Source organism: Gossypium arboreum, chromosome 11 (genome assembly GCF_025698485.1).
Source record: "Gossypium arboreum isolate Shixiya-1 chromosome 11, ASM2569848v2, whole genome shotgun sequence".
In the NCBI taxonomy this organism is placed as follows: domain Eukaryota; kingdom Viridiplantae; phylum Streptophyta; class Magnoliopsida; order Malvales; family Malvaceae; genus Gossypium; species Gossypium arboreum.
In genome coordinates, this window is record NC_069080.1 from 104,139,944 (window position 1) to 104,153,220 (window position 13,277).

General features: G+C 31.6%; 1 protein-coding gene across 1 annotated transcript; it reads left to right on the forward strand.

Annotated features, from left to right (window-relative positions):
- Window positions 1-6,548: 6,548 nt before the first annotated feature.
- On the forward strand, window positions 6,549-8,757 carry LOC108472729 (cation/calcium exchanger 1). The gene has a single exon (XM_017774284.2). It carries the CDS (start codon window positions 6,756-6,758, stop codon window positions 8,553-8,555), a length of 1,800 nt encoding a protein of 599 aa, XP_017629773.1. The 5' UTR covers window positions 6,549-6,755; the 3' UTR covers window positions 8,556-8,757.
- The last annotated feature ends 4,520 nt before the right edge of the window (window positions 8,758-13,277 follow it).

Below are 13,277 nucleotides of genomic sequence, written 5' to 3' on the forward strand. Positions count from 1 at the left end.
TGCACCCCAATAACGCTGACGCTGTTATCTATTAGTGCCTCAATTATTTCATTCAAAACTGATGTTCTTGACTCGAATTCCTCGTACCCTTTAGCTGGGGGGACCATGATACCCTGAAAATAATTTCCCATTATTTCATGCATGTATTTTGTTTGCTCGAATTCCTTGTACCCTTCACTTAATTGTGAATTATTTATTAAATTATCATAATTTAAAACTTAAGACATTTAATAATAGTTGTATAATAAATATTTATTTTAATAAAATTTACTAAAGATGATTATGTTGATAAAAGGGTAACCTTTTATTTATATAGTATGCTTATGTAAAAATTTAAAATTATATAACTATTCTATGATGCATCCATTTATTATAATTTTATACATAAATTGTGTATCAAATTGTATATTAAAAAGCAATCTAAAAGATTAGAATCAGGGATGAAGTCTGATATTTATTTTTGTGAGGCTAAAATTGAATTATAAATTTTAAGGGATTAAAATATAATAATATTATTATATTAACTTATTATTTCAGAATTTTTAGTGGGACTAAAATTAAATTTTTATCTTCTTAAAAATCTGAAGTACAATTTTACTATTACATTAATTTATGATTTCAAAATTTTATAGGGATTAAACGAAAATTTTCATTTTAAGGGTAGAACCACGCTTATCCCTTTAGTGTTATCCTGTTCAAAATTTAATCACTTAATTGTATGTTAACTTAATATATTTTAATTAATATAATGGATTTTATTTATATATTTAATTCATTTAAATTCAAATAAATTAAAAAAATTACATACTTAAATGAAAAAGTGTTTAATTATTCAAATAAGATAACGAAGCTATATATTTAAAATTTTATTATTAATTTTAATATAGCTTGATATTATGTGATCTCTATTTTTAAATATTTATTAATTTAAGTTTAAATAAAAATAAAATTTCAAACTTAATGGTGAATTATGTAACACCTCTAACCACATCTGTAGCTAAAACAGGGTTTCGGAGCATTACCAAAACGTTCAGAATATTTTCCAATTAATTTACGTAAATTACTATTCAATCACCAAGATCATTCATAACGTCCCTTGATTGGGCCCTCGAGGTCCAATAGGAGCATTAGAATCAAGTTGGGACTTAATTGAGACCTCTAAGAATTTTTCGCGACTTTTCAAAATTTTTCCAAAGTGTACAGCTCACACGCCCGTGTGGTCTAAGGGACACGCCCGTATTGGAGGTCGTGTTCGACCCCATGTAACTCTCTGACTTGCACATATGTCCATGCCACACGCCCGTGTTCTAGGCCATGTGGCACACACAACTGAGACACACGCTCGTGTCTCTACCCATATGCTCAATTCTAAGCATTTTATTTCTCAAAATTAAGGTGCAGGGGGCACACGGCCTAACCACATGCCCATGTTACCAGGCTATGTGTCACACACGGTCTAGACACACGCCCGTGTGGACAAAATGAAGCCATTTCTAGCTCCATTTCTCACCCAAATTATCACCCAAGACCTGCACTTGAAACACACATCCAAAACCAACCCATTCAAGGATTCAAATTGGGCAATCCTTTTCATTCAACAAGGCATATCACTACATGCATATGTGTTTATAAACTTACCTTGGAATAACTTAGGCATTAGCATCATTTGATCACATTTACATAGCATATCATATATGAATATAATAACACCATAACCTATCTAATAATGCCAAAATAAACCATTACAAGCCATTCCAATGGTTAGGTTACAAAATAACATTTTCAAGCCACTATTGGCCAAGTTGTCCTATACATGCCATTATACCAAAGTGATTTCACTAAATATACCCAAAATGCTAGTTGATAGTGTGACAATACTCCAATGATCTTCCAACCTTCATGAGCTTACGAACACTATAAAACAAGGGAAAATAAAACGGAGTAAGCATTATATGCTTAGTAAGTTCGTATAACGGAAACTAAACTTACCAATCTTTTTTATTAAAATCTAGGCATACAAAGTTATGTTTCCATCCATTTGGCTAAATTGCCTAACCACATACATTCAATCAAACATGTTAGTCACCAAAATATTCATATCAATCAAGTAACATAGATGATCTCACCAAGCAATATTCTTCCAAGTCATTATTATTTCATCTTAAGGTTCTCATGCCATGTCAAGAGTTTTGTGTCCGTTGAATCATTGAATTTCAATGGAGTCTTAAGTGGTACACTCGAAGTGTATGATTCAGTAATCCGTCAATTTCTTATTTAAGGGTACCCATTAGGGCACTTAACCAAGAAACACTCTCTCGAGTCACATATTGTATAACAAGATTACCAGTCTAGGCTAAATCCTTTATATAACGTAAGCTTAGAAGAGCTAAATTAAGATTACCAGTTCAGGCTAAACCCTAATCATAACGTATGCTCAAGAGATATTATATCGGAATTACCCGTCTGGGCTGAATCCTTTCTATATCAAGGTCAATGGGATTACTCGTCCGAGCTAAATCCCGTCCGCAACAAATGCAGGACCTCATTAGTTTCAGGAAAGTGCATATAATCATCGGAATTCAACATTCAATTGGGACTTAACCCTTTATCACCATTTCAAGTATGTATCAAATTCTCCATCAAAGAATACAAGTAAAGCACATCAATATAACTCACATTACATACAAATACAACATTCAATTAACATAATTACATGCCCGATTAAGCTACACAAACTTACTTTGACACTTGTTCGCGTAAAAGTCTACTAATCCTAAACCTTTTCTTTTCCTCGATCTAACCTCGAATTAGTGTTTTCTAGATCTATATAAATGAATTTAACCATCAAATTCAAGCATTTCATATTCAAAGGGACTCAATTTATGTCCTAGGCTAAATTACCATTTTGCCCCTAACTTTTCCATAAATTTCGATTTCGTCCCTAGGCCCGGAAAATGAAACTTGTGCAAATTACTCCCTATTCCAAGCCTAACCAAAGCCCCATTACAAATTTTCCAGCACAAGTATTCATAAAATTTTAGAATTTTTCATCAAATTTTACAACTTTTCATTTTAGTCCCTAAATCATGTTTCCATAAAATATCATTTTGTAAAATTTGTTTATCTATCAATAATCTTTTATTTTCTACCATAAATTTCTAATTTCCAGCATGATACATCCATGATCCATTTTCATACCTTAATAACTTTTCAAATTAATCCTTCAAATAGAGAGATTAAGCTATCCCGGTTTCAAAAATACCAAAATTACTAAAAACTGGACAAGAGAACTTACCCAATTAAGCATTGAAAGTTTCCCCTCTCTCTCCTAGGGTTTCCATAAAATTTCAGGTTGAAGATGACAATAATAAGATGAAATTTTCTTTTATCATCTTTTAATTAATTTAATTTAATCGAATTCCAATTTAGTCCGTACCCTTTTTCTATAATTCCATGGATGAGTCACCAAGAAAAATCTACATACTTTTCTTAATGGTCTAATTGCCATATAAGAACATTAATTTTTGAATTCCATAGCTATTTGATCCTTATAGCTACTAGAATTCAACTTTCACATTTTATGCAATTTAGTCCTTCTCGTAATTAAGTACTAAATCGATAAAATTTTCTTATTAGAATTTTCACACGACATATCTACCATATTACTAACCATATAGTAAAGTAAAATTTAATTATATTTTTGGGTCGGATTTGTGGTCTCGAAACCAACGTTCGATTTCAATTGAAAAATGGGTCATTACAAATTATCTACTAAGTTATTATAATTTAAAACTTATATGTTTAATGATAGTTGTTAACAAAAGATGATTATACAATATGTTTAATGATACTTGTTAACAAAAGATGATTATACAACCAACCTTTTGTATAATATTTTCGTTTGTTTGTCAAAATTTAGATGTTATAGAGAAGTGACTATTATACATTTATAAAAACATTTAACTTCTCTATAATAGTATTTAATATTTAGATTATATTTGATTTTTCAATTTTCAAATAAAAATTATAATATATTAATAATATTGATTAGTGAAATTTAGATAATATTTTTAAAAAAATTACAAATGTAATTTCATTTATTAAGGATTGTTTTCATGTAATTAAATACAACTAATATATTTTATGTGTAAAAGTTAAAATTTATTGAAATAATATCTAAACTAAACTTTATTATTTTTATTTACACTCAAGACTAAAATTAATTTTACTAAAATTTGAGACAAGTGGTTGTTATAGAGAATTAATTTAATAAAAAGTGTACTTTATAATTTAGGGTTGTTGTTGTTAGAGATGAAAAGTTATTATAGAGGTAAAAATAAGATATAAAAATCAATTCTACAACAATAAACTTGGTTATTATGGTAAAATATTGTTATAGACAATTTTTATTTATATCTATGGCTTATGTAAAATTTAAAATTATATAAATCTTCTATTATGCATCCATTTACTATAATTTCATCCATAAATTGGTAAATATTCAAAATTTATGGAAACAAATTGCATTTAAAATTTTCAATTTAAAAGTTTGAAATTTAATGATTTATTTGTAAGTTAACCTAATATGTTTTAATTAAAATAATGAAATTTATTTTTATATGTTTAGTTCATTTGATTTTAAAAATAAAATAAAAGATAGAAACTTAAATAAAAGGTTTAATTAACTTTAAATTAAAATAAATTAGTGAAATTAATATTTAAAATTATTATCAATTTTAATGTAAATCATTATTAAATACAAGAATTTATTTTAAATACTTATTAATTTAGTTTTAAACAAAATAATGAATTTACATTTTAGATATGTTGATACAATGTACAAGAAAAGAGGTAAAGAGTAGTACGTGGTGGTGTTAAGGAGACCGATTCACCTAAAGAGTCTAAAAGTAAAAAATGGACAAAATGACAAATTGATTGTTGGAAGAGAGTGATTGCTCGAAGTATATTCAAGGCTTAAAAGGTCAATCATTTATTCATCGTTGGGTAAGTATTTATAAGAGAAATCCTTTTGTCTTGTAGTGTAATGTGGCATGCCGTTACATAGTGTACGTGAGGTGCGAACATAGTGGTTCTAGACAGCACAAGGTTGTTATAGTTCTCAAACGAGGCTCATTTGTCGCTAGATGTGTGTTCACACTTAGAAGCATTCATACCTAAAAACCAAGTGTCTGATGAGGTAGTTTGTTAGGCAGGTGGCCTTGTCATAGGAGTAGGTGGACAAGGCCACCTTCGAGGAGGAATGAGCAGTCCAAGTTCTTAACCAAGAACACGAGGAGGGTTAGGTGGAAAGAGCAAGCAGTCTGACTTGGGAAAATGTTTGGGTGAGGGGGACCTAATGATGCAGTGGTGAATCCGACTCTTACTTGCCCTAAAATGGAAAATTTTACATTTAGACCCTTTATAGTTTATAAAATTTTAAATTAATAATGGTAAAATTACACTTTATCCCCAAAATGATAAAAAATGATTTAATCTTTTAAAATTATAAAAATATATAGGCTATTAAAATGGTAAAATTGCATTTTTACTATCGTAAAAATATACAATTTAATTCAGGTCTCACAAAATTTTTTTGACTTCACCCCTATAATGATGAGTAGGGAGGCTGATTTTGATCGTTCATTGTGATGATATGTGTTTGAGCTCTAAAGGTATATCAAGATAATAAAAGTGTTAATTTTAAAAGGTAATTAGGGATTGAGTTGCTCACCAAATGTATTATAAATTATAGATCAAATATACAATATTTTATTTTTACATGTTAAATAGAATAGAAAAAAGAAAGTGGGAAAAGAAAATGAAAATCTATGAAGCTCACTTGTGAAAGAGACCCGGGAATAAAATTTCAAGTACTACCCAAGCTTCTGTTCCATTAGCCCATGTTAACTGCTAATATCGTTCCAGCAGATGTGTTCTCTTTTTACAAATTTCATGAATCCCAGGAAAATCCCATATTTGTTAAACCAAATACTTGTAGCACACGCAAGGGTTGGTATCCCAGTTCGGATGAATCAACGCAATCAAAACTTCCAAGTCTTTGTTTTAAGTCTTAATGGATTCAAATGTTGTAATTTTAAGATATTTAATTGGTTTATTCACTTTTTTTACTTCTTTTTGAAGCTTTGGCATTGGGAAATTTCCTTGCCATCGTACATATTACATTAGAGGTACAAGCCATAAAATGGTTCCAACTTCGTAATCAATAAACAAGCCATTAAAGGTTTGCCTTTCCAGAATATTAAAACAAACACACAGAAATTGAGACTTCACTAGTTTTATTTACATATTCTCTTGAAGGACCTGAAACAATGAACAGAAAAAATAGACATATCTTCTCCCACTTTCTCATCTTTCAAACATTACTTGAATGGTGTAGAATTGGACGCTTTAAAACACTTGTGTAAAAAGCCCAAGCTAAAATCCAGATTTATATGTGTTTTGGATTTTGCTTTACTGCTGGAAAATGATATGATTTAAGCCTTGACTGGTACATTTTAATATGCTATTTGTTGAGTAAATGCAACAGTTGTGTTCATTATTCACTGTTAGTCTTATTACTTTGAACAAAACTTGCTTCTTGGATAATATCCCCCACCTCTCCATATAACACAGCTTGAAAGAAAACCCATCACTTACCCGCCAAGAATGAACCCTCAGAAACCATGAACTCCACATCTCAACATCCACACCCTTAACATCATTTCTTGCAAAGCTTCTGGTTCTATCATCTGTGAATGGCAACTTCATTGTTTCTGGTTAAGAAGCTCCCTCTTTTGCTTAATGTATCCTTTGTTTTCCTCCTCTTCTTCTTTACCATAACTTATGATTTTCTTGGTCAATCGAATAATGAGCAAATTCCCATCATTAATAGCCACTCTTTGATCCCCCATGGAAGCAACAATGATAGCTGCGCCAGTCTCCATGACTTCACTGATTATAAGCATAAGTGCTTGTATGTTAAGTCTGAAATCGGGTGCAGGCCTAAGGGATACATAAACTATCTCCAGATTTTTTATTGCACTTGTGGCAGATTTCCGATCCTTGGCCATCTTGTACTCTTTATTTGGCTTTTTGTTTTGTTCTACTTATTGGGTGATACTGCTGCAAAGTACTTTTGCACTTCCTTGGAGAGTTTGTCTAAAATCCTGAGGCTTTCCCCTGCAATTGCTGGAGTCACCCTCCTTTCACTTGGCAACGGTGCTTCTGATGTTTTTGCCAGTATAGTTTCCTTCACAAGATCTGGAAATGCAGGTGTTGGCCTAAATAGTGTCTTGGGTGGTGCCTTCTTTGTGTCTAGTGCTGTTGTTGGGGTTATTAGCATAACAATTAGCCATCATCGGATTCCGATCGATGAGCCGAGCTTCATTAGAGACATCCTCTTCTTCCTTTTAGCACTTTCTACCCTCGTGTTCATCATTTTTATTGGTAAAATCACTTTGTGGGGAGCTATTTCTTTCCTCTCCATCTACTTCCTGTATGTTTGTGCTGTTTCTGCATCACATTTCTTCAACAAAAAGAAGGAAAGGAACATGGAATCCGTACCAGTTTCTTCTGTTTCAAACAGCAATGATAACATTGGAGAGGTTGGTATACCGTTACTTGGTTATGCAAGTGATGAAAAATCTGTCATGGTGGATAAAGGAGCTCATGAAAACCAAGATGAAACCACAAAGTTTTTCAACTTTGATTCACCAAGTTTTTACTACTTTGGTAAGTTTCTGGATCTTTTGGAGTTACCTTTATACTTGCCAAGGAGATTGACCGTTCCAGTTGTCGATGAGGAGAGATGGTCCAAGCCATATGCAGTCATTTCAGTGACTTTAGCACCATTAATGTTGGCCGAACTATGCAATTCTCAAAGGGAAAAAACCATGGGTTCCAAAACCAGTTTGGTGACCTATATGATTGCAGGATTGGTTGGAATGGTGCTGGGGAACCTTGCCTTTGTGACCACCAAGAAGTCTAGCCCACCAAAGAGGTGCCAATTACCATGGCTTATTGGAGGATTTCTAATGAGTGTGACCTGGACGTATTTTACAGCTGAGGAACTAGTATCTTTATTGGTTTCTTTTGGGAATATCTTGGGGATAAGTCCTTCAGTTCTGGGGCTCACTGTCCTTGCTTGGGGAAATTCACTTGGAGACTTAATATCTAATTCAGCAATGGCAGTTAATGGTGGGGCAGATGGAGTTCAAACTGCAATCTCTGGGTGCTATGCTGGGCCCATGTTTAACACATTGGTGGGTCTGGGGGTATCATTTGTTTGGTCATCATGGTCTCAATACCCTTCTTCATTTGAAATTCCTAGGGACCCTTCTCTGTATGAAACACTGGGATTTCTAATGGCAGGCTTGCTTTGGGCACTGGTAATTTTGCCAAGAAAAAATATGAGATTGGATAGGTCCCTTGGGGGTGGTCTCTTAGTCATTTACTTTTGCTTTCTCTCTCTCAGACTAGCCAGAGCTCTTGGTTTACTCAAACTTTATGAGGCTTTCCCACCTCACAGCCTAAACTGGTGGTCTTCTTCATTGTAATTTCTGATAGATACAGATAGCAGTAAACTAAAATATATATATACAAATATATGGGAATCATTATGTATATTATGAATCAAAAATCAAAGCTGCTTTTCCATTTCACTTTCTTATTTTAAGCCAGAAAAATCAGGATCCATCGATAGCAAAAGGTTGGTTTCGAACTTTAAAATGAAAATTCAGGGATGAGATAAGAAGAAAATATTTATCCTTTCTTTGTCATTGTCACCTGGTTTTTTTTTTTTTTGCTTAAGCAATGTTGGTTTCATATGAAGTTCTCTTGTTCCTCTTTCTTCCTTGTTTAGTTTCAAAACAAGAGAGCAACTACCATGTCATGTGATTGTTTTAGTCCGCACATAATTGCTATTAATCTGATAGGAAATTTAATGGAGATTAGATAAACTGGTCCTTTTATAAAAACATTTTCATTCATCGTGTTGCTTTTGGCAATGGATTCTTCAGGATATATTTTCCCACCAAGTAGAAGTATTACTTTTCTTCTTTGATTCTAGTCTCAAATGTAAGCATAAAAAATCGTGATTTAGATACGATCTTAATTAGAAATTTCAATCAATAGGAAAGGCTTCACACGATTTGTAGTCTTCAATTTCATTATCGCACTTCCAATTATATATTACTTACATGTATGGGTTGTAATTTGACAAGAAACAGGAGATGGCAAATGTTGAGAATTTGGAATTTATTGGATATCATCTTCTAAAACTAAAGATAAATTTTAAAGGAGCCGCACAATCGGCCTTAAACTTGTGGCTTCTCCAACCTAATAATTCAATTAAATCTTTTTGTGATTCAATAAATTTTCAGCTTAAAAATACTTAAAATAAAATTATTGTGCCGACTATTTGGTACACCTGGTATACTCCGAGACATGTGTTTTTTTTTTTTTTTAATATTTTACCATATTCCTTTAAGACATTTGTCAACCCCTTTACTTTACTTGTGGAATGTAAAAACTTCAAAGGTTTTATATCAAATATTTTTTTCCAAAATTATTTTCAGACCTTAAAATTTTTTAATTTTTTTCTTTTTTTATCTCTCACTAACATAAAATTTCCGACTTTATTTTTATATCAACCCAGGGACAAAACTAGAATTATTTTTTAAGGGGGGCCAAATGAAATTTTAATTTTTATAGTTTATATCTTTATAATTTTTAAAGGATTAAATTGTATTTTTATAATTTTAGGGGCCAAACTATAATTTTATCTTTATTAATTTAAAATTTAAAAAATATTAAGGGCTTAAATGATAATTTTACATTTTAGGGAGGATTGGGCCTACCAACCCTCTTAGATTTGCCACTATACCAACCCATGATAATAGACTAAGATTTACACAATCACTTGACCCAACAAGTCTAGTCCCTTAACAACCACTGTACCAACCCCTGATAATGGACTAAGATTTACACAATCACTTGACCCAACAAGTCTAGTCCCTTAACAAAGAACAGATGGCAACAAACAAAAGTCCAAGCTATATCTTTTAGGCAAAGAACTGAACAACCAACAAAACATGGCATAATTAGAATTTGTACTCTGCCACTGATAATTAGTCGGTGCGAGATAGTGAGAGTGGACCAATCCCAAAAAACCTTGGGCTACAATCTGCTCATGAATAAAGATATAATATGAGTATAACGTAAGGTTTTATATATTCTACATACCATATTCATTACCATTATCATTTACATTTCATTTTTCTAAAAACTTTGTTCCTTAATTATTCTCTTCTTAAATATCTTCACTGGCTTAGGCATTAGAAAACATTTAGAGTGTCCAACTTTGACACCCATTAGTAACCTTTTTTTATAGATCCCATCAAAATTTGTGACCTAATACTTGATGTACCTCTTAGCGAGTTATAAAAAAAAATGTAAGGATTTGTCAAACACAACTTTTCACAAGTACACAAGTCAAGTTATATAAAACAAATTACAATGAAATACTTGTTAAATGCATCTTGAGAATCATAACCATAAATAAACTTTGATAGAGTGAACCTTTCAAAGATGAATACTCAGTTTACTATATTAGCAACTTACCAACTTAAACATAAAACATGATTATTGGCACGATCAATAAAGAACTAAGTAAACTAATTAACTAAAATACTGTATGATAATTTCTACCTCAAAACTTTCAACTAATCACCTTCCTTAACAAGGTATGGCATCAGTTGATTGTTCACCTAATTGCTAATGAACAGAAGAGCTAAACTGAATCCATCTACAATTTATTAACATAAAGTCCTTCCATAGATCTTGCTTGCAGGTTGAATCTAAAGACAACTCTCACTTGTAAATCTAGGATATATAACATCTCTCACTTATAGGTACTCAATAATGTTACTTGTCTTAATTTCAACTATGATCATTTTTCATTTCCCCTTGTCTATGATCATGCTTAAGGTCTTCAATCTCAAACATTCATGATCTTAACAAATAACATAAATAAACTATTTATTTTATCCATCTAACATAAGATCCAATCACATAATAATATTACACAATCAACCACAATTGAGATCTACAAATTCATGGACCTAATCTCTAAAATAAAACAACTGTAAAATAAAAGTTGAATGATGGAAACGCTCATTTAAGATATAGAACTTTTTAAAAGCTTTTAATCTCTACAAAGCTTGATAATAGAATCTATCAACAATTGCAATTTCAACTCTTGATTGAGAATTTGAAGAAAAAATTAAAAAAAACTATCTAACTTTTATTAAAAAAAAAAGAAGTAGAAGTTACAAATCTGCAAAATCTAATTACAAAAGAAATGGAAAAATGAAGTAAAACTTACAAAAAAAAAAAAAAAGAGAGAGAGAGAGAGGGAGTAGAATCTCTACTCTAACTCTTTAGCTCTCTCCTTTGAAAAACTTATATAAAGTCAACATTTATATTGCAAGGCTTAGAAAGAAGAAAAGACAATCATGCCCTTCATTAAATTCAGAAATGTAACATGATGTTGCAATAGTTTTCCATATTTTACCACTACAAAAAAATTGTTTATTAGTAGTGCCTTGTAACCTTTCCAATCCGGCCTAAATGTTATGGTCGGATCGTAAAGATTATATTAGCCATTGAAATGACCAAAAATCTCTAATTAAATTCATTTTAGAAAAAAATCGCGGTTTGCACTTGAATTGATTTGTAAAAAATTAATTTGTTAGGTCGTTTATTCTTAATTCAGATTTTTATTGTTGATAGTGACGTTTTTAGAAATCAGTTGTTTGTCACTTTATTTTGCAAAATTTCGCTATCTTTCAATGCACCGAAAAACTCTATTTATGTCAAATTTTAATTAGGTCTAGTAACATGCATTTTTCAGTTATCATATATATAGTCACCATGTTTGAATAACGCATGCATAAAACGCAAACCCAAATCCAAAACCACAAACCACAATCCAAAATAAACTTTTACAATCCAAAAACCAAATAAAAACTTATTAAAAATATTAAAATCAAAGAATAATCTGAAGTCCATGAAACGTTCGCATGTCGAGTCCAATCCTAATGTTGATCATTATCTGAGAAGTTAAGAGTAGAGGGTGAGCTTAAAATAGCTCAATGTGAGTCACAACAATAATAACATACAATCAATCACATGAGAAACAATCATCATTCACATAACTGAATGGTACATGACATATTTCATTAAACATTTGAGCATGTCATGAGCATGATACAATGCAAAAAGGTTCATGCCCATCCATCCACTACATACCACGAGTTTCCCATAACTCATCTACCAAACACCAAACAATGCAAGCCAAAGCTCAAGTAGATAAAGCACCAGTAAAATAGTACAAATATATTGCCAATCAATATCCAGAAAAGCTGCCAATAACGTGGTCAAACCACCAATTACAGTAAATTCAGTTTAAACTCTAATAATGTGATAAAATCTCCAATCTCCTCGTACACCCGGTGTAGTGCACTGACAACAATAATGCAGACTGGATCTGCCGCCGATACTCCATGGAACTCCTCTATCATCCACAATAACCCACCCCATCCATATGCATTAATGTCATACAATCATTGAGCAAATTCATGCTTCTAGTTCGGCTTCAGTGCAATGGCATATCTTACATGTTTATGATAACATATTCAACTCAATGGCATGCTTAACATGCTTATCAATAATCAATGTCGGTGTATGCCTTGCATACTTTCTGTTTATCAATATCTTTGGCATTTCCAAAATATGCTTTCAGTACATGTTTGATTTTAGATTTGCAAAAAATCCAATCAATCAATTCATCAGTTTTACTGGTATACATGTGATACAATTTTTGTCATACTTAGCATGCAATTTTAACATTATACATGCATCCCATTATCAATGAACATGATATATCATTATTTTAAAACATGTCACAACTAGCATCCAACAACCCACAACATGGCAATCAATCACACAGTCAGATTCAACAAATATGCAAACAAACAATCCCGATAAAGCCTTAATCACTCAATCATTAATTTACAAGCCACATACCTTCTTCGACAACCTTTATTTCGCTTATTAAGACAATAAAACATGCCTGGCCAACAAGCATTAATATCAATTTAAAAACTATATTATGAATTAACAACCATTTCAACAAAGTTAGGACCCACACCTTACAATAGCAAGTCCATAGCTCTAATCCGCAAAGTTCGCGCTTCCACCCTTAAACCTTAAACGTG